At 47.4% G+C, this 23,018-nt stretch overlaps 1 protein-coding gene and 1 long non-coding RNA gene across 3 annotated transcripts in view; both read left to right on the forward strand.

The window, feature by feature from the left end:
• LOC123770942 (uncharacterized) overlaps positions 1-22,588 on the forward strand; it is a 23,147-nt gene extending 559 nt beyond the window's left edge. The window contains exons 2-4 of one of the 2 annotated variants that reach the window (XR_011223074.1): positions 20,585-20,748; positions 21,621-21,780; positions 22,219-22,588. This is a non-coding gene — a long non-coding RNA (uncharacterized lncRNA). Of the gene's footprint in view, positions 1-20,030; positions 20,749-21,620; positions 21,781-22,218 lie in introns of those variants that run through there. The other variant, XR_006774421.2, reaches the window with a different exon arrangement.
• Positions 12,307-13,630, forward strand: LOC123770799 (cuticle protein CP1876). The gene is made up of 2 exons (XM_045762955.2): positions 12,307-12,365; positions 13,070-13,630. Exons 1-2 carry the CDS (start codon positions 12,309-12,311, stop codon positions 13,616-13,618), a joined length of 606 nt encoding a protein of 201 aa, XP_045618911.2. The 5' UTR covers positions 12,307-12,308; the 3' UTR covers positions 13,619-13,630.
• Positions 22,589-23,018: the final 430 nt, after the last annotated feature.

Here is a 23,018-nt window from a genome sequence, read left to right on the forward strand (position 1 = left end):
CCTCTCAACTGTCAATCAACTGGTGTAAAGGTTCTTGAGGCAATTGGCCTCTTATCATATCTACATTTGAAACTGAGTATGGAGCCTGCTTCCGTGTGTGTGTGTGTGTGTGGTGTGTGTGTGTGTGTGTGTGTGTGTGTGTGTGTGTGTGTGTGTGTGTGTGTGTGTGTGTGTGTGTGTGTGTGTGTGTGTGTGTGTGCACCTATTTGTATTCACTTATTTATACATGCAGGATCGAGCTGTTTGCTATTGACTCCCGACATATCCTTCTAAATCATATCTACTGCATATATTTATCTAACACACAAACACACAGACACACACTACTCTGACACTGAAGTGTCAGAGCAGTTAACAGATGGAATGCGTTAGGAAGTGATGTGGTGGAGGCTGACTCCATACACAGTTTCAAATGTAGATATGATAGAGCCCAATAGGCTCAGGAATCTGTACACCAGTTGATTGACAGTTGAGAGGTGGGACCAAAAAGCCAGAGCTCAACCCCCGCAAGCACAAATAGGTGAGTAAAAATAGGTGAGTACTCAACCTCCCATAAGCACAACTAGGTGAGTACACACATGCATACATACATACATACATACATACATACATACATACATACATACATACATACATACAGTATATAATGATTTGTAACAACAATAATGATTTGAGAGAGCAAGGAAGAGGCGTTAACAGCGCGGTAGAGCCTAGCAGTATTGTTCTGGGATTACTAAATACAACTGTGAGCATTTGCGGTCAGCTGAATGGCCAGCAGGTCGCTGTGTGTGTGTCTGTGGTACCAACAACACGCCGCCTCCAGCCGCGGGCGTCTTCATTAGTCTATATGGTGGAGAGAGAGAGAGTGGGTGGGTTGTCAATTAGCAACTGCAGGAGGAGCTCTTGACTACTACCTTGAGGTGTTGGAGCGAGCACATGCACCCGGAAAACCTGCTTAATTGAAGCCGGCGGTGCAGGATAGTTCGTAGTGAGAGAGGCGCCCAGACGTGGGCGTTTGGTGGGTGTGGATATACGGGTGTACATGGGTGTGGGCGTAGGTGGGGTGTGGTAAAGTGAGACTACTGGCGCACGAGGGTGTGGTCGCATTAGGGTCGTTGGCTTGCCGGTAGAGGAAGATACCAGTCACTCCGATTACTTTAAGTTCCGCGTTTGGTCTCTTTATTATTTTGAGCATCTTCGTAGATCATATTTTTTTGCCTGAAACCAGAAATATTAACTAGATGGCAGAGTGTGAACTTGTAGAAGCAAGAGCACGTTCAGCAACCTCTGTAGTGGACGGTGTATAGCCTGTCCTGGCCTTGGACGACACCCGTCCATCCTGCCCTTGGACGACACCCGTCCATCCTGGCCTTGGACGACACCCGTCCATCCTGCCCTTGGACGACACCCGTCCATCCTGGCCTTGGACGACACCCGTCCATCCTGCCCTTGGACGACACCCGTCCATCCTGGCCTTGGACGACACCCGTCCATCCTGGCCTTGGACGACACCCGTCCATCCTGGCCTTGGACGACACCCGTCCATCCTGGCCTTGGACGACACCCGTCCATCCTGGCCATGGACGACACCCGTCCATCCTGGCCTTGGACGACACCCGTCCATCCTGGCCTTGAACGACACCCGTCCATCCTGGCCTTGAACGACACCCGTCCATCCTGGCCTTGAACGACACCCGTCCATCCTGGCCTTGAACGGATGAAGGGAGGGAGGGGACTGGGGAAGAGAGACTACCCCTCCAGAGACGTTGTCACCTTCAGCACATTAGACTCCCTCCCTGTGTGATCATAATGGGTAATAGAGGGGACGGAGAGGATAGGTTCCCTCCCTCCCTCCATTACGTTGAGGGGAGAAGACGAAGAGTGAACACCTTGCTTCCCTCAAGAGGATCCTCACCAGCCATTTCTGAAATTATCGTTACACTAATATGTCGTCTAACCCCGCCCAGATGACCCCAAGACCCACAGAGCCATCATCATCAGTCGACTCAAGTTGATCTCAGTAATGACCCAAAGATGCTTTGAAGAAGATGAAGATGCCTTTACATCTTCCCAGACTGTTGCAGTGTGGGCGGACCTGTGTTGATCAATACGTGGTGGCGTCGACCCACGAAGCTCTTCAAGAAGTTGAAGATGGTATCTTTAGGTAAACTAGAATTAAGAGCTTGTATATGTAATGGGAAGTGTCGGGAGATTGTGTACTTGGCTTCTACAACCGAAATGACACTAAAATGGAGACCAAACTGAAGGGAATTATAGTTGGGGGAGAAGAAAGGACTAAGTGAAGGAGGAAAAAAGCTTAAAAATGAATTGATGAAGAACGAAACTGGGAAAGTATAAATGCAAGGGAGAAGGGGAAGACGGTTCAACTTACACGAACGCGCCGGTAACTCGATCGGCACAGCTGGAGACGGTTTTTATGCATATGGATCGATGCGCTCGGAATCCGGCTGCTGCCATGAACGCTTCACGTGTTCAGCAGCAGACGAACACGTGCTAGGGAGTGGTGGTAGATGGTAGTGCCAGGGTTGGTGGTGATTCTAGGGGGTGGCGGTGGTTGTGTTAGGGGGACGTGGTGGTGGTGCTAGGGGTTGGGGTGGTGGCAAGGGTGGTAGTGGTGGTCTTATGGGTGGGGGAGGGGGGGGCTGGTACTTGTCTAGCAATGTCTATAGGAGTGAGGTAAATTATTTATGCCCCGCCTACAAGCGTTGTAGTGCCTGTGAAGTTACAAATTAACTATTCTGACGTTACAATTCTATCGAATCTGGCCTTAGAGTAGTGGATGGCGGTGACTTCCACAACTACTTCTACTAGAGCATTCCACTTAACTACCCGTACAAGGTACAAGTACTTCAAACGTTCCTTCGGCTCATTTGCGCTTCCAGCTTCCACCTGAGTTCTCTTGTCCTGCTTTCTTTCTTGTCCTGCTCACACCATGTGCCGCCGGTGTGAATGTTCAGACAATATCCACTCCCAAATCTTTCTCTTTCAGATTCCTGTAGTTGCCATCTTGTGGCTTAGTGAAGGGGTGTGCAGGTGGTGGCGGTGGGTGGTGATGGTGGTAGAGGGTGGGGTCCTGGTGGTGGTGATGGTGGTAGAGGGTGGCTTCCTGGTGGTGGTGATGGTGGTAGAGGGTTGGGTCCTGGTGGTGGTAGAGGGTGGTGTCCTGGTGGTGGTGGTGATGGTGGTAGAGGGTGGCGTCCTGGTGGTGGTAGAGGGTGGCGTCCTGGTGGTGGTGGTGGCAGTGTTAGAGGTGGTAGTGAAGGAGGTGACAGTGAAGCTGTTGTGGTGTTGGCTTCAGTCGAGGACCCCACTGGATCCTGAGTGGTAGAGATATAGTGGAGCTGGCAACATTATTCCACTGCCTCTACCAGCAGTGGGTGAGAGCCAGGGTCGGGCAGGTGGTGGGCGTGGTCCATGGGCCGAAGGTCACCAGCTGGCGACCATGGCTCACCAGACCATCCTCACCATTATACACGCGCGTCATATGTGAGTTTGCTATTGCCTACCTGGAAGCGTTCGAACCTCGGCGGCTCGCCCAACCTATCGGGTCCAATATTCCTTTATTTCCAGAAAACGTTAAATATTCCGGTACTGTTATTTTCACTAAAGTGTGTTGCCAGGAAAAATAGTACCTAACTGCAGGTGCTGCAACATGCTTTAATTTAAGTATAATAATGTTTTATTAAATAATGTCCAGGAAGATGTTAACTTTCAGTACTTGTGCCAAGGATTGGCATGCAAGGCACACTGAAGTTATTGATCTCATCAAGAGGAGCCTTGCCGCAGCCCAGTGTCCAGCAGAAAGAGAGACTAGATTTCATCCGTCGCAAACCCCTGACAGTTCTGTGCTTCACCCAGATGGTGTCATAATATGGAAAGAATGGTAGACAACTGATATGAGACTACATATGTGTATAGTCTTACTTGTCTCCTTGAGTGTTGATCATGCAGACGGTACCGCCACTCACGGCACGCAGTCAAATCCATTGTAGGAACTGAAACTGCGGTACCATGAAGAGAACACTATACACAACAAACACATAGATAAACGAATAAATGCATAAAGCTACACACACACCCTCTACACAATCACGGAATCTTCAACAACATCCCTGAGAACATCTCTCGGCACCTCCGATGACAAATGATAGCAACCTTGAGATCAAAGCATTCAGCATCTCTCCAACATTATCAATAGCATCCACAGTAACGTCCTCGAGATGAAACGAAAGCATCCCTTAAAAGACCTGTCGGCAGCGTCCTTAAGAGCATCTTGACAGCATCACCCACTTCATCACCTATGGAACGTCTCGTCACATCTCCACCTTCATCTCAGACTTAATAGTTTTTTGCCCTTCTTCACCCTCGTCCCAACCATCCTCCAACCGCCCCTTTTGGGCGCTTTAGTACGACAATTTATTGACATTGGGAAATCTTAGGAGGACGGGCTGGTGTGGGAGGCGACAGCCATCACCTGTTGTGTGAAACATTTCCGGCAATATTTCTGCTCAAGTTATCCTTCAACTGACTGGATCGAAGTTTTTTTTCAATTTCCTGAGATTTCATAAATACTTAACTGGATGTCATGAACGTCATCACATTGGTTGTGTTGGAATGTTGCTCCTCTTGCACCGGGCTGCATCCTGGCCTTGTGGGAGGGTTTTTGGGGCTACATAATTGTCCATCTTTTCGTCTTCAGGTTCCCTGTCATTTTGTATTTTATCTCTGTTTTATTGATTTATTTTCGTTTGTTCGAAGATAGATTTACATTCATCTTTTTCACTTTTATTTTTGTTTTACCTTTTTTTTCATGTTCTTCGTTTGGTGTGTGGGTGTGTACTCGTGTGAGTGTGCAAGGTGCACATCTTGCCTCCTTGTTAGACGTTGGTAAGAAATGCCTGCGTCTTCACGCTCTCCCGTTAGCACTTGGGCTTTAGGGCTTGAACGGTGTGGCCTCTGGGTGTGGCCCTCTGGGTGTGGCCCTCTGGGTGTGGCCGTCTGGGTGTGGCCCTCTGGGTGTGGCCTCTGGGTGTGACCTCTGGGTGTGACCTCTGGGTGTGGCCTCTGGGTGTGACCTCTGGGTGTGGCCTCTGGGTGTGACCTCTGGGTGTGGCCTCTGGGTGTGGCCTCTGGGTGTGGCCTCTGGGTGTGACCTCTGGGTGTGACCTCTGGGTGTGGCCTCTGGGTGTGACCTCTGGGTGTGGCCTCTGCGTGTGGCCTTCTGCGTGTGGCCCTCTGGGTGTGACCTGGTGATGCTTACCTATCAGTGACTACAGGAAGTGAGGTCATGTCATGTATGCCCGGCCTTCTTGTCTTGTAGCCTGTTGGGCTATAATTTAATTATTCTGACGTTCGAAATCTTTGTCGAATCTGGCCTTAAAGATGTGGATGGATGTGACTTCCACAAATATTACTTTTTGGGTAAAAGCTTCGGCCTCACATAAGTGGGATTCACAGTTCGAGTCTCCGAGAGCCCAGGTGAATGGAGTACTTTTAGTGCATTCCACTTGTTGACCATCGGTACAGGTGGTCAATACATTTCCTGTACGAGAAATGTGCGTCAATACACTCTTTAAGAGGGTAATGATGGTCAATTACCTTCAATATAGTTCTTACTCCTGCTTCCTGCTTTCCTGCTTCCACCTGTGTTATGTTCTGCTTGCTCTAAAATTAGAGGTTGTCCTTGTCTATTTCCCTCTGTCTTGTAGTGATCATATCTCCTCTGTTTCTGCTGTCCTCCAGGATTGAAAGGTCCAGTTTCCTAATCCTATCCTCATATCTTCACCCTCTTGGCTCTGGCACCAGTCCTGTTGCACACCCAGGTTCGTTTTCAGTTTAAGTTTTATGCTTCACGAGGTACGGATTCCAGGCCGGTGCTGCATATTCCAGTATTGGTCATAACAAATGTATGTAGATGTTCTTGAAATGAGTCGATGAAATGTAAGGAAATATTGGCGTATCTCTGGTGTTGGTTTGAGGGGTTGTTGTCTTCCCCTCTCTCGTGGGTGGGACTAAACTTGGGGTCGAGGAGCTGGAGGAGCTGGAAGAGCGACTAAGCTTGGGGTGGTGGTGGGGGAAGGGTAAGCCTGGGGATCGAGGTACACCGTGTTCAAAGACGATTTGATAGTTTTTGTGTAGCTATCCTCCACCCAGGTGACTGGTGGATCCCGAGGACGACAGGTACGTCCTCCTCCTCATCACCCACCTGGTTACCCACGATATACAGGATCCACAACAGTGTATACAAGACGAGCTTTTCCTGGGGCTGAAGTCACTACCTCAGATCCACTGTTGCAGCAACGCTTGTCCCTCTTGTGTGACTGTGAAGCAAATTCACATTTTAATGCCGTTGAGTGTATGAGTGTTGACCAGCTTGAGTCAAGTGAGACACCAACATTTCCTTCCTCACCCACGATCCAACTTTGGGTATGAGCTTCCACGCTTCTTATGCGGGTCACCTGCGAGTGCCCTGCCTTTCCCCTGGCCTTGGGAAGGTCTCCAGAGGTCTCGGTAGGTGCATTTGTTGACGGCCTGCCTGCCTCCTTTGCCTCGTCTCGCCTCCTTGCCTCGCCCCCTTGCCTCGCCCCCTTGCCTCGCTCCCTTGCCTCGCTCCCTTGCCTCGCTCCCTTGCCTCGCTCCCTTGCCTCGCTCCCTTGCCTCGCTCCCTTGCCTCGCTCCCTTGCCTCGCCTGACCTCAGGGACACCTGGAGAGAGCAACAGTACACGGTCTGCGCTTGTCACTTCCTTAACACTTAACACTGTTCTTGTGATCTAATATTCCTTAGTCCTCCCTTCCTTACGGTCGTTGAAAGACTGAAGGAGTCGTGTTAGAGAGGAGTGGACTGGTCGTCCTGGGTCCTCGTGTGATAATGAATAGGCGGAATGTGTTGAAGGTCTTTATATGATTTGAAAATACATGAGACTCTACACCTTTTTTTTTTATATCTTTGTCACCCCTTGGTCGTTCTTTCCTTGCCTCTTCGTACGTTCCTCGTCCTTTGTCGTTCACCTCACGACATTGTAGCCTCTCCCTCCCTGCTGTGGGAGAGACAGGCTCCATACTCAGTCTGTATGTGGTGGAGGCTGACTCCATACACAGTTTCAAGTGTAGATTTGATAAGAGCCCAGTGGGCTCCAGAATCTGTACACCAGTTGATTGACAGTTGAGAGGCGGGACCAGAGGGCCAAAGTTCAACCCCCACAAGCACAACTAGGTCATTACACACACACACACACACACACACACACACACACACACACACACACACACACACACACACACACACACACACACACACACACTTCCTGTAACATCCAAGACAAAAAAAAAAATTAATCCTCAAGCGATCGCCAAAAGAACTGAAGCGGGACATCTGAGCCATCAAGGAGACGTCAACATCTCCCTCAGGCTCTACTGTCTAGGGAAGGTCGACAGGAAGACTGTCCAGCCCCGTCACCTGGACGGATCTTTCTGGCGAGACAGGAGGCATAGAATCGTGTGAAAGGGAAAGGGGGTAGGTGGGAGACTTTCTGTTTTCCCTGTATTTGGAAAATACAGGGGAAAATAGATGAGAAACATGTGAGAGATAGTTGGGAAAGATGGGGGGGGTGGTCAGGGAGGTTATGGACAAGGAAGTCCCACTGACCTTTCACATCAGGGGGAGGGGGGGGGTGAAGGTCAAGGTTATGAGGAAGAGAATGGATGGGAAAGGTTACTGGAAAGAAATGAGGAACAACGAGAAAAGGGAAAGTAAGACAGGGAACTGGGAAGACAGCAACATGGGAACGAAGACAGGTGCAGAAGAGAGGAGGGGAAAGGGAAGAAGGTGATAAACATAATTGAAAGCAATAAACGTGAAAACACGAAAAAATGGAAAAGAAGAAATTGAAATAGATGTAAGTGGGAAGGGGGGAGGGGAGGGAGTTGTTAGGGCACGCAAAGGTCCACAAACTTGTACCGATTAATCCATTATCACGGGAACGGCGTCTTTATCGTGGTCCTTATATCTGGAACCTCTTGAACCAAGTATCTGAATCCTCCGAGATATGCGTTAGGTCCTCGGTAGACTACAGGACCACACACACGGGTAATTAACTTTGCCAGAAAACGATAACACGAGCCTTGTCGAGACCGCTAGACACTTTACGATCGTTATACACGCTTTTGGGGGCTCCCAGAGGCACAAGAATCGCCAAAAAGGAAGAATATAACATTCCTATCCCAAGGAATTGTGTAAGTAGACTTGATGGATAAGATCGCGAAGGATAAGTCCTTCGCGATCTTATCCATCAGATAAGATCGCGAAGGATCACGATACACTGCCATACACTAGTGTAAGGCAGAGCTTCGGGTTAACTGGCTTAAATATATGTGCCGTCATTGGTTGTGGTAATGATGCAGCCATTATGTCTGTACAGTCACGTGTCATTGTTGGAGAAAAAGGTATGGAGATTCCAGAGCTGCCTAAGCTGCAGCACTCGACTCTAATGACTGTTGTGAAATTCAAGAGACCTGAGCAATGTGGCCAACCATCTGCCGGGAGTGTGTTGTGTGTGTGTACTCACTTCGTTATACTCGCCTAGTTGTGCTTGCGGGGGTTGAGCTCTGGCTCTTTGGTCCCGCCTCTCAACTGTTAGTCCACTGACGTACAGATTCCTGATCGTTTTTGACATTGACATCTTGCACGTCATATTTTGACATAAATCCCCCTAAGGCCAAAAACTGGTGTACTAATCACCCAGCCCGTCCTCCTATGGTGTCTCAACGTCAAGAAAACGGTCATTTTACAGTGCCCTTATCCTAACCTACCAGAGGACTCAGAACAGAAAACGGGGATAGTACGTCAATTTCGTGAGACGCTTCCATTTTGTAGTACGACAATTTTTGGTCTTATGTAACGCATATGATAGAAAAACGACGTTCTTTGTAAGAGAACAGGTTGAAAAATAACTACTAATGGAGGTTGTGTAGAAACTCTTAAGAGAAGCCTTATTCTTGAAGCAAGTATTAACTCGTTTCATATTTAGGAACATCATTTGCTCATGCCAAGCAGCTCCTGATTATTCCCAAACATCGATTTCTTTATCCTACGCTGGATTGGTCGCTGGATCTGCGGCGCCTGGGGTCTTAATTCTGATTGGTCGCTGGATCTGCGGCGCCTGGGGTCTTAATTCTGATTGGTCGCTGGATCTGCGGCGCCTGGGGTCTTAATTCTGAAAGCATTCGTGTTAAATATATCGAGGCAAGTATTATAATTTTCGTAAGTAATAATGGGCCCCATCTGTGCTGATTGGCGGGTGAACTTGGGTCAGTCGAGCCCTGGGCGCTGGGAGGCGGGCGGGAGCCACATCAAGAAGAGGTCTACGTACGAGGAAATAGGGTCGTTGATGTTTGACAGCAGCGATGTAAGCATCAGGCACACAGCTGGATGGTACAAACCGTAGTCGTGGCAAGGGTCTAGTACCGTTGAGGAAGTACTTTGATTAATGCGCATCGGCAAGTACATGATTGTTTTGGCCAAACAAAAAACAAAAGATATACGATGGAGGTTATAGCGGCGGAGCGGCCAGGCGGGAGCAGCGTGGGAAGTCGAGGCTGCATACCATTGATGACCAGACCACACACTAGAAGTTGAAGGGACGACGACGTTTCGGTCCGTCCTGGACCATTCTCAAGTCGATTGTGAGAATGGTCCAGGACGGACCGAAACGTCGTCGTCCCTTCAACTTCTAGTGTGTGGTCTGGTCAACATACTTCAGCCACGTTATTGTGACTCATCGCCTGCATACCATTGCAACCCGTCTTCCTAATACCACGTCGCATTTTGACGTATATTCAAACTAAGGCCAAAACTTGTCGTACTAGAAAATGGTAGCGGCTCGCGAAATTGACATTCTGTCCAGTTTTCTGTTCTGGGTCCTCTGGTAGGTTAGGATAAGGGCACTTTAGTACAACAGTTTTTTGACGTTAGCAAACTTTGAGAGGACGCGCTGGTATGTCATAGTTTATCTAGAGTGTTGTGGGAATGTTTAGGGACAAAAAGAAGGCTTTTTTTCCAGTTCTGTAGACCATCTTGGCCCCTGGTGTGAGGCAAGGCTTGGTATATACCCTCTCTTGGCCCATGGTGTGAGGCAAGGCTTGGTACATACCCTCTCTTGGCCCCTGGTGTGAGGCAAGGCTTGGTACATACCCTCTCTTGGCCCCTGGTGTGAGGCAAGGCATGGTACATACCCTCTCTTGGCCCCTGGTGTGAGGCAAGGCATGGTACATACCCTCTCTTGGCCCCTGGTGTGAGGCAAGGCTTGGTACATACCCTCTCTTGGCCCCTGGTGTGAGGTAAGGCATGGTACATACCCTCTCTTGGCCCCTGGTGTGAGGCAAGGCTTGGTACATACCCTCTCTTGGCCCCTGGTGTGAGGCAAGGCTTGGTACATACCCTCTCTTGGCCCCTGGTGTGAGGTAAGGCATGGTACATACCCTCTCTTGGCCCCTGGTGTGAGGCAAGGCTTGGTACATACCCTCTCTTGGCCCCTGGTGTGAGGCAAGGCTTGGTACATACCCTCTTTTAGCCCCTGATGTGAGGTAAGGCATGATACATACTCTCTCTTGGCCCCTGGTGTAAGGCAAGGCATGGTACATAACCCTCTCTTGGCCCCTGATGTGAGGTAAGGCATGATACATACTCTCTCTTGGCCCCTGGTGTAAGGCAAGGCATGGTACATAACCCTCTCTTGGCCCCATGGTGCTGTAGTGTGAAGCAGAACATGTTGCGTTCCTCCTTCAGTTATACACGGCAGATATTGTCCAATTATAGACCAGTTTGTACAGTATAAGATAAAATTGTCTACAATAGACCTGTTGATCCCTTAGATATCTAAAGGTTAATCTCATATGACCAATACTTCATGCTGTGTTTACTATATTAACCCGCAATGTAAAATGTGATTCTTGTACTGTGATTTGTGGATTTGAATTCACTGGATTTGTGCGCTGAGGGACTTGAAGTAGAGGAGGGTAGAAATAGTCCTAAGCTACAATATCCGTTTGAGATACATTTCATTGTCTCAATAAAGGTACTTGAACCAATACTACTTTCCAAAAGGACTTTTTTGACCACATCAACACTACAATACTTGTCTTTCCCGATCCGAGTACAGCACTTGTTTGACGATCATGTAACACTACTACGTCGCTTCCACTCGTCACAAGAAACTGTAAACGTCTTAAACTGGTCAGTGAGGTACTTAAAGGCCAGAAGACACTGGGGACTCCCCCCCCACCTCCCCAGTACCAGGATCTCAACCGCTCAAATATGTAACGTAGGAGTGCCTCGGGGATCGGTTTCATGACCTATTTTCGTCTTGATCATAAATCTGAATTCCCATTGAACATTATTCTAAATATTTATGAAGTTTGCAATATTGTTTTTATACTGGTTTCGATCGTATGTAACGCATACGATCGAAAAGTGACGTTCTTCGTAGGAGGGCAGGTTGAGATGGTCCGTTCCCGGGCCAGTATTCCCAGCACGACCTTCCAGAACACACCACTAACCTATCAAGGATCTTGTATTTGACACCGAAACCCGCCAAACACACACCGAAACTACGACGTTGGTACAACGTTCGAACAAGATTTAACACCTCCTAACCAGTTATAACAACCAATATAGCAAGTTGTAACAACGTTCTAATACGTCATAAACACGTTAAGCCAAGATGTAACAACTTTATTACAAGTTGTAACAAGCGGAAAATAGAGACAGTTTCGGTTTGTGTTTCCAGGGAACCCCTTTAAAAACTAAGACGAATGATAGTCATACTAACGTAATGTCGCACGTCGCATTTTGCAGTATACTCTACTTTACCCAAGACTAAAAGCTATTGCACTAGAAAGTGTTAACGGCTTCCGAAATTGACATATTGCTCCCGTTTACTGTCCGTGGGTCCTCTGATGGGTAGGACAGGGCACTTATTTAGTAGGACAGTTTCTTGACGCTTGGAATGCTCGCGAAAACGGGCTGGTTCCCGAGCCATAACACCCTCTACAATACCAGACAGGCTTCCTATCGCCTGGTATACAATACCGTTGTTTCTTGGACCGTTCTACACATCACCTGCGACACCCCTAGAGACTCTAGAATACCTGCCGGCATACACTAGGTGGCGTGCTTACGTCCCCCTGCCAACCGCGTCCTGAACGACCTTTAGCGTCCTGGGGGCCCATGCCGACTCCAAGGACGCCTCCCCCAGAGTCGTATATAAGCCAAGCCGAGCAGCACAAGGGTATGATTCTCACTCCCCGGCGCTCACAGGCAACACCACACGACATCATGCGTTTTCTAGTAAGTTTTTAGTGCATGTCAGGTGTTTTTGGCTTCTAGTTTTGCGCCTGATTAGAGTACTAAGGTTTGCTTCTAGTACCGGGCATACATTGATCAATGGGCTTCTAGTGATTTAGTATTGGAGCCGCCTGTAGTGTTTGGTCATGCTCTTGTGCAGTAGTACTGAGCCCGTTTCTAGTTTCTAGTATTCAAATGCTGGATGGGTTCCCCCCTCTAGTGCTCTATTGCTTGTCCTGTCTCTAGTTTTCTAAAACCGGGTCTGCCTCTAGCTGAATTTTTGCTTTTGTTAAATTATAAATTTGGATCAAAACGTATAATTTTTACACGCATTTTTAATACAGTTTTTGTAAATGTTATCCCTACGTAGCTGCCTATCTCGCAAGTGTAGTCCACAGGGGTGTAGTGGCCAGTCATTATTCTTACCAACCAGTACCATTCTGGCTGGACTGAACATATTTACAGCAGTGTCATCAATCTTATATTTTTAGATATAAATTGAAAACCCTCTATGATTAGAATACTGATAGATGACTGATGGATGCCTACTACTATGCTTAGACTTTATGGTTCTGGTTAAACAGGATGTAGTAGTAATGATATTAGTAATAATAGTAGCAGTAGTAGTAATAACAGTATGTCTAGTTTAATTAACAGCAGTAGTAGGTATAAGAGCAGTAGCAGGTAACGAACTGTTGTTGTCGCAGGTTATCGCGAGTGTAGTCTTCGGTCTCGCCCACGGCCAAGGATTTCCTCGCGACACGCCCGAAGTACAGGCGGCGCGCGACGCCTTCGTCAGGGAATACAACCGCCTGGCGGAGCTGGCGGCTCTGGCCCCCGACATCCACATCTACGAGCAGCGGCCACTGACGCAGGTGCCCGCCCACCTGCAACACCTGTCCCAACAGCCCCGCCCCGCTGCCCCCATACCCCCCGCCTTCAACGCCTACTCCTTCTCCGCTAGCCTGGGCGGCAGCCAGCAGTTCGTGCCCGGCCCCAACACCTTCCCCTCCTCCCCTGGACACCAGGCTGGACACCTCGCTGGACACCAGGCTGGACACCAAGCACCTGTCCATCGGCCAGCCCCAGTACACCGCTTCTCCGCTTCCCCCGATCAGCCAGCCCCCTGGACGGGGCCGCTTGCGGACGACGTCCCCGCTGGCGTCAGCGGCAGGACACAGGACACCCCTAATGTGGCCGCCGCAAAGGCCGCCCATTTCCGCGCCCACGCCACCGCCCTGGGCATCAGGGTGTGAATCTAACGTCCATCAGCGAGTCACGTCCTCCGGCAGCGGGTGAGGCCCTGCGTCAGGATACCCCAGGATACCCTAGGATACCCCCAGGATACCCAGAGGATACCCCAGGGTGACCCGGAGAGGCCCCCAACAGGCAGTCCCCGGATCCCGTGCCAAAGAGTGAGAGTTATGCATCGGAAAGTTCTATATCTTTTGTAAAATATATTCCAATCTTCCTAATCTGGTTTTATTGTCCTGGCGATATCTCATATGGCGTGTTCTCCTGGGCACTGGTGTGTTCTCCTGAGCACTGGTGTGTTCTCCTGGGCACTGGTGTGTTCTCCTGGGCACTGGTGTGTTCTCCTGGGAACTGGTGTGTTCTCCTGGACACTGGTGTGTTCTGAGCACTGGCATGTTCTCCTGAGCACTGGTATGTTCTCCTGGGCACTGGCGTGTTCTCCTGGGCACTGGCGTGTTCTCCTGGGCACTGGCGTGTTCTCCTGGGCACTGGCGTGTTCTCCTGGGAACTGGTGTGTTCTCCTGGGCACTGGTGTGTTCTCCTGGGAACTGGTGTGTTCTCCTGGGAACTGGTGTGTTCTCCTGGGAACTGGTGTGTTCTCCTGGACACTGGTGTGTTCTGAGCACTGGCATGTTCTCCTGAGCACTGCTCACTGTTGACATGCTGAGCATTTCACACGTTATGGCAAAAGTAAGGCATATTAGCGATAGTTTATTGTGCATTTTCTTACTCGTCTTGTGAGCGGTAATAAAAAAAACTATCTTACCCTTGTTAGGTCCCGTTTAAATTATGTAATTCCGTCTTGGTCTCTATGCTATAGAATAAACAGAAATCTTGTGAATTGACGTGTACTATAAGCGAGGGCGCTAAATCCAGAGCAATACAGCTGGCACCCCCATGAGAGAATGCTCCCTCACATTCTATAGGACTCGCTCGCTCGCTCCTGTTAGTCTGTCTCCTATTCGTGTCCTGGTAGGGTAGTTTCGTGCAATTTAGTGCCTCAGTTTTGTGACGTTGCGACAGCTCGAGTGAACAGGCGGGGCTGAGAGTTCTACAAGCACCTAAAATATCCATTCTTGCCAGCAATAGTGATATTCCACCACCACTCTAGCACTACAACCACCACCACAATCACTACAGCCACCACCATCACCACAAGCCCTATAGCACTACAACCACCACCGTCACTACCATCGCTGTGATCACTGGAAGCCAGCCAATCACAACGCGAGTAATAAGGAAGTAGCAGAAACCCAAGGTTAGATGATAATTTTACACACAAACCATTAGTACCTGAACGGTTCATAAATATAGTCATCTGACCGCCTCTAAAAAAAGTAACTAATGAGGCAAGTAACCTTCTGAAACTTGTAGAGCTTGAGATCAACTTATGAAAGCTTGTCAGACTTGTCAAGTCTGATTAAAAACGGCTCAAGACTTGATGGGAGACTGAATGGTCTGCCTTAAACCTTCGATTGATATTTTGCTCTTATTATTAACTTACTATTAAGGGGCCTCGTAGCCTGGTGGATAGCGCGCAGGACTCGTAATTCTGTGGCGCGGGTTCGATTCCCGCACGAGGCAGAAACAAATGGGCAAAGTTTCTTTCACCCTAAATGCCCCTGTTACCTAGCAGTAAATAGGTACCTGGGTGTTGGTCAGCTGTCACGGGCTGCTTCCTGGGGGTGGAGGCCTGGTCGAGGACCGGGCCGCGGGGACACTAAAAATCCCCGAAATCATCTCCAGATAACCTCTCCAGATAACCATACGTGATCAAGGGGATTGCGTTGCTAGGTGCTATGCCATATAGTGCAGGAAACATTGCCAAAGCGTTTGTCATACATAAAGGGTACTCTTTGTCAAGGCTTGGCGAGAAATTAAGACCATAGTATGCAATATGAACTTCACAATCTCTTAGTTTGTAATCGAGTTCTCTTGAGTTCGTAGAAACGTCTCAATTTCGAAATATGCATTTTTAAAATCGACGAGAAAATATTATCATAAATTAGAACGTTTCGATTATGAGTAATGTATTACTAAATTACATTCAATGGGTTAAAGACCGTTAAAAACCGTTGCATTTAAAAGTCATTTACCGAATTAACGTGAAACTCGACAGATTGAATCAGGATACCCAAGATACGGAAGGTCCTGGCAAGAGGTATTAAGTACAGGAATGGAAATAGGTCAGTTAAATAACAGTGGAACTCTCAATGCCAGTTGGGGATGGGGGAGAGGGGGGGGGGCGGGGGCAAGTAAGCCCACCAGCAGCCCACACAGTTCCTTCCTCTCCATTGTTCACAACGTCACAAAACTGGTGTATTAAAGTGGCCTGACCTAACAAGAGGACCCACCGATAGAAAACGGGGCATCACGTTAGTTTTTGCAAGCCGGCGCGATTTTTAGTAAGTTAGTTTTTTGGCCTTAAAGGATTTTATGTCTAAATTCGAGAGGGCTGGTGGAGCAGGCGGACTGGCTGGCTGGGTGGGAGAGGTCAGGGTGACAGCCTTGGAGGCCAGCGGGTGACAGGGAGAGGTCAGGGTGACAGCCTGGAGGCCAGCGGGTGACAGGAAGAGGTCAGGGTGACAGCCTGGAGGCCAGCGGGTGACAGGGAGAGGTCAAGGTGACAGCCAGGAGGCCATCGTGTGACATTAGACACATCACGAGACACGAGTATGTGTCGTCGTCGTCGACCACCAGTAAGTAACCCACCCACTCTTCCCCTCATAGACCTGTTCTGCCGGATGTCATACACACATGTATTCTGTGGGATATGTCGTCGCGCGCACACAACCTGCATCCTCCTACATACATGGCATTCACACGCCTGTCCTTTCAGCCATTAGATATACCTTCATGGTGAAGAATGTATAATTTACTGCCTCCGTGTCTGACGATCAAAATATGCGCGTGGATGTGCGTGTATGCTTATATGCGCGTGTGTGTGTACATGTGTGTGTGCGCGCGCACCTTAACACCGCGGGCCAGGCAAGGCCACGACTCCTGAAGAAGGCGGTGGTGTTGGGTGTTCCCCAGCGGAGGCCAACAAAAAATAGAGACGTCATCACAGGAGCGGATAACCTTACCGTCATCAATGCCACCATAAGCTAGTCCATCATCAACACTACCAGTTATCATTACAGCCAACACGCATAACCTTTAACCAGCTCAAACACATCAACCACCACTTTCTGTATACTACAACTCGCCACCTGCCTCACCCACAGTGGGTAGGGAAGCGACACCTCCACCCTACCCACAGTGGGTGGAGTAGCCACACCTCAACTCTATCCACAGTGGGTGGAGTAGCCACACCTCCACCCTACCCACAGTGGGTGGAGTAGCCACACCTCCACCCTACCCACAGTGGGTGGAGTAGCCACACCTCCACCCTACCCGCAGCGGGGGCTACATCACAGACAAATTATCTGCCGACTTACTCAACATAAATATTTATTTACGACCGTAAACAGTTGTTTTATTTTACAAAGTTGTAAAATTAAGCCGATAACATTGTTGTTTATGCTTCGTGTGGTGATGAAAGCCCCAAAAAATATGTATGTTGAGTTTGATTTGCATAAACGAATGTGTTTATAGAACAGGAAAATGCGTATCGATTTAATTTTATCACACAGTTTGGGTAATTTTGTTCTCCTTGGTCTAAGGGCCTCGAGGAAGGTGAAGAGGCAGAGGGAAGGAGGAGGCTTATTCTTAGTCTGTTAGCGCGGTGGAAGGTAAACTGCAGGGGGGTTTGGGTAAAATATGACCCATCGACGTGTTCAGTAATTAGCATATTTTCGGTATAAAAGGTCGTAATTAGAAAATGAAAATAGGTGCAGAGAGTCAAAATTCGGCTCAAACATCTCACTCAGGAGACAAATTTCCGACATTTCAAATATTTTGAAAACTGCAGGGGGGTTTGGGCAAAATTAGACCCATCGTCGTGTTCAGTAATTAGCATATTTTCGGTATAAAAGGTCGTAATTTGAAAATGAAAATAGGTGCAGAGAGTCAGAATTCGGCTCAAAAATCACGGTCAGGAGTAAAACTTCTGACATTTCAGATATTTTGAAAACTGCAGGGGGGTTTGGGAAAAATATGACCCACCGCCGCTTTCAGTAAGTAATTGGCATTTTTTCGATATAAAAAGTCGGAATTTGAAACTGCGATAACGTGCAGATAGCCAGAGTTTGGGTCCAAAATATGGCTCAGGTATCGAATTTGGGATGTTTGGGATATTTTCAAAACTACAGGGGGGTTTGGGCAAAATGTGACCCACCGCCGCTTTCAGTAATTGGCATATTTTTGGTATAAAAAGTCGGAATTTCAAACTGCGAATAGGTGCAAAAAGCCAGAATTTGGGTCCAAAATATGGCTCAGGTATCGAATTTGGGATGTTTGGAATATTTTGAAAACTGCAGGGGGGTTTGGGCAAAATGTGACCCACCGCCGCTTTCAGTAATTGGCATATTTTTATTATAAAAATTCGGAATTTCAAACTGCGAATAGGTGCAGAGAGCCAGAATTTGGGTCCAAAATATGGCTCAGGTATCAAATTTGGGATGTTTGGGATATTTTGAAAACTGCAGGAGGGTTTGGGCAAAATGTGACACACCGCCGCTTTCAGTAATTGGCATATTTTTGGTATAAAAAGGTGGAATTTCAAACTGCGAATAGGTGCAGAGAGCCAGAATTTGGGTCCCTATAACCCTGTACCCCCACATATACCCTGTACCCCCCCCATATATACCTTGTACCCCCTTCAAATGTACCCTATAGCCCCATACATAAATAATATAACCCACTACATATACCCTGTACCCACCACAAATACCATATAACCCCCCACATGTATCCTGTACCCCCCACATGTACCCTATATCCCCCACATGTACCCCTGTACCCCCCACATTTACCCCATAACCCCCCATATGTACCCTATACCCCCCACATGTACCCTATAACCCCCCACATGTACCCTATAATCCCCCCACATGTACCCTATAACCCCCACATGTACCCTGTACCTCCCCCTACATGTACCCTGTACCCCCCACATGTACCCTGTAACCCCCCACATGTACCCTGTAACCCCCCACATGTACCCTGTACCACCCATTTGTACCCTATAACCTCCCACATATACCCTGTACTCTACACATGTACCCTGTACCCCCACATGTACCCTATAACCCCCCAAATGTACCATATAACCCCCCACATAATACTCTGTACCCCCACATGTACCCTGTCCCCCCACATTTACCCTGTAACCCCCCACATTTACCCTGTAACCCCCCACATGTAACTTATAACCCCCACATATACATTATAACCCCCTACATGTATCCTGTACCCCCTATATGTACCATATAACCCCCCACATGTACCCTGTACCCCCCTAAATGTACCCTATAACCCCCCCCCACATGAACCCTATAACCCCCACATGTACCCTGTACCCCCACATGTACCCTGTACCCCCACATGTACCCTGTACCCCCTACATGTACCCTATAACCTCCCACATGTACCCTATATCCCCACATGTACCCTGAACCTCCAACATGTACCCTGTGCCCCCATATGTACCCTATATCCCCAACATGTACCCTGTACCCCCTTCACATGTGCTCTGTACCTCCCACATGTACCCAGTACCCCCCACCTTTACCCTATATCCCCCACATGTACCCTTTAACCTTCCACATGTTCCGTATATCCCCCACATGTATCCTGTACCCCCTCCATGTACCCAATAACCCCCAACATGTACTCTGTACCCCCCACATGTATCCTGTACTCCCACACATGTACCCTATACCCTCCCACTTGTACCCTGTACCCCCACATGTACCATGTAACCCCTCACATGTACCCTGTACCCCCCATGTACCCTATACCCTCCCACATGTACCCTACAACCCCCTACATGTACCCTGTACCCCCCATATGTACCCTGTACCATATACCCCCTATGTCACGAATCTTATTACGATTCTGCCAATTCTCCCGAACCTCGTATTATGTTATTGTTTTCTCTAAGTAAATATTGCTGTCAGTTGTATAAGATTTGTGTATATAGATATATATACATTATATATATATAACATAGATAGCTGGGTAGTGTGTGTAAGGTTTGTTTTGGTGGTGGATGTCACGTGAAATTAGCCGTGTGGGCGGTTGACAATATTTGGGAATGGCCAGGGCGATTGTTGGCAAATCAATTGCCTATAGTTTTATATTTATTTATTCCCATATTTGGTAGCTGTAATATTACAAGGAATGTGAGACCGGTAATTACAACTCTTAGTTAATAATGTTGGAGTTTAGGGCTGACCTTTGTAAATAGAATGTTCACAATGTTGATGCGAACGTTAATTGGTGTTTGGGTAGACGGTTAGTCGAGGTTGGGCCGGCGGACCACGTCCTGGGCAGTAGAGTGGCGGCTTCGGTCGAGTGCAGTTGTGTTTAAGCTAAGTTCTTGGTTTTTGTTATTTTAAGCCCATATAAATATTAATTTATCTGGATAGACGATTTTAGTATATTTATGGCTTACTCCATATTCTGGTGATAGTGCTCAGGTCTCAAATAATTACTTGCATTCTATAGTATTACATGCTGATAAATATTTCTGGCTACTATTTATTTAATTGTTGTTAAGTTGTCACCCTTAGCAAAATATATTGTTCTCCCGTTTTTTATAGTGATTAATTATACCCCTAGACACCTATTGGCATGGCAGATTTTTATTTGTTCTTTACACTGTGGGGAGAAGAACATTATTTAGTCTCGAAGGGTCGTGACACCCCCCATGTACCCTATACCCTCCCACATGTACCCTACAACCCCCTATATGTACCCTGTACCAGTTAAATGTACCCTGTACCCCCCATATACCCTATAACCCCGCACATGTACCCTGTACCCCCTGACATCCTATAACACATCCTTGAGACATACTCCAGGCGCTCGAGGAGTACCTTGGGGAGACGGAGACAGGAAGAGCGAGGAAGGTGACGGGAAGTCTTGTTCTGAAGACGAGAGGAGCGCAGAGGACCCGTCCGGCGTCACGTGGTGATCGTCGAGGACGCCACTTGTGCAGAATAATATTCTGAACGTCATCCTAGAGGTAAATAGTTATACAGCATAAATGTTCACATTTTTATATTTAGATAAAATCGCTTAATTTGTCATTAGTGAGCAATATTTTAAGGCAATTGAAAGCAAATATTTAATATCATCCAGTGTTGTTAGGAACTTTGGGTTCTTGGGTTTGTTAGTGTTATTGTATATATTGTATATTGTAGTTGTGGAGCGACCGTTAACAGTTCTTGACTGACGGACGATTCACTGTAGATTCTATTGCAGATGTTGCTCTGTTGTACCTGTTGCAACATTTACAATAGAATGTTGTATTTGGTTTGTGAATTAGAATTTGAAATTAACAATTGAACACATTCAAGCTGGGGATCATTATTGGTTCATTAGACTCGTTCGTATTTGTGGAAGTGAAGGAGTGGCTGTTGGCCATTGTTAACAGACACTTCAGACTCTCAAAACGTTAACCAATGGGGGTGAGTTTTAGGGTGAATGTCAACCAATCGGCGGCGGGTTTGGTGGGCTGCCGGGGTATAAAATGAAGAAGAGACAAAAAGCACGTCAGTGTGTTTTACCTCACTTTTGGTATACCGTTCCAGCTTCGTCTCTTGGAGGTGAGCTGTATGGGTGGTTCCCCCCTTCCCGCCTCCCCCCTTCCTTCCCTGCCCCCTTGTTGCGCCTCCCTTCACCTTGTTGCGTCCCCCTCCTCCCCTTGTCCCTTTGTTGCGTCCCCCTCCCTTCCCCCTTGTTGTCTCCTGTCCCTTGTTGCGTCTCCCCTTCTCCACCTGCCCCTTCTTGCGTCCCCCCCGCTCCCTGCCCCTACTTCCCTAGTACTGGAAGTAATGAAGTGTACTATAGTGTCTCGATACTTATTAAATATTAATATAACTACGAATATTTCAGATTTGCTTTGACGACTGTTAAGGTTGGATGAAGTGCAGCTAAGGCTGCGTGTGGCACTACAGCTGACCCAAACTGGCCTGTGACGCTCCTCTACTCTACCCCCACTTGTATCATGCCAGAGGCTAGTCCTTAATGTCTGGCCTTCAACCTTAAACTCTTGGTAAGTATTTATTAAACTTGTGTACATTTAACGTTGGGAAACCAATAATCTAACTTCTAATAGAAAACAAAGTGTAAAACATGTTATAATAACTACTTTTAAATTAATAAGGCTAGAGATTTTATTCTAGTAACAGGGTAACTAGAGAAATTTTCTGAACCCGGATATGTAAATCTTAAGGACAAAGTTTTTTTTTTTTTCTTTTTAATATTACATCATTGTTAATGGACTCTAAAGCTTTGTCTGTCTTAGAGCCCATTCTTGTCTGTTCCTAATTTATATTGCGGTAGTGGCACCCATAGTGACAAGTGCACTCCCATAGTCATCATGTAGGCGCTAGTGTCTAACAGTCTTAATGAACTGAATTTACACAACGGTAACAGTGCAATATTAAATATTCTAAACCTGACATTCCTAATGTCAACTTCTCGTCCTCAGGTCCGGCCAACTACAGCCAGACGACGAGGACTCTCTACTGGACATCTACGACGACGGAACAAAACGATGCACTGCCCGTCAACACTCGGTCTTCCGATCTAAGAGCTCGCTTGCCGATTGCACCTCGTGCTGTGATAATGGTATGATAAGACACAGCTCTTTAAGAGCTACAAGCACTTTGCCCCAAAAGTGTAACACTTAAGCACAGCATAAATGTTAATCTGTAATGTTACACGTGATTCTATAATTTGTAGATTTGTAATCGCTGGATTTGTGCTCCCCTTTAGAGACCTGACGTAGAAGAGGGTAGAAATAGCCTAAGCTACTCTTTAGAAATGTATATTTTCTCAATAAACTTACTTAAACCTTGTGCTGATTCTTGTCTTAAACTTTGCCATGGTAATACTAAATTGCTACCTCTAACGGCGGTCTTGTTATCTTACCTTAATTAAACGTGGTTTGTACTACTGGGCACAATTTTCTCGCAACCCGGTCTCTGACTAAGGTGATGCTGCTATCCTGAACGCACAACCCGGATGATCAGGCATAGTTTGGAGGTGTTTATAGACCGCAAGAATCTACTTCTCAACTAGACTGACGTACTCCTTCCCTATTCATACAACACTTTAAAGTCTTTACTACATCGAGGTAGATATTGTCAAGACTAATGTACAGGTTCTTGAGGCTACTGGGCTCAATCATATCTAGTTCAAATTGTGTATGGAATCTGCCTCCACATCGCTGCCTAGTGCACTGTTAACTACACGATAAAAAAAAAAAAATCTGTGGCATTTAGGCAC

The sequence above is a fragment of the Procambarus clarkii genome, chromosome 56 (assembly GCF_040958095.1).
Source record: "Procambarus clarkii isolate CNS0578487 chromosome 56, FALCON_Pclarkii_2.0, whole genome shotgun sequence".
In the NCBI taxonomy this organism is placed as follows: domain Eukaryota; kingdom Metazoa; phylum Arthropoda; class Malacostraca; order Decapoda; family Cambaridae; genus Procambarus; species Procambarus clarkii.

Bases quoted from the DNA above. Each gene is read 5' to 3' on its own strand.
- LOC123770799 (XM_045762955.2), top strand. From the start codon at position 12,309: ATGATTCTCACTCCCCGGCGCTCACAGGCAACACCACACGACATCATG. The intron at 12,366-13,069 runs GTAAGTTTTTAG...TTGTTGTCGCAG, and splicing joins ACGACATCATGCGTTTTCTA to GTTATCGCGAGTGTAGTCTT.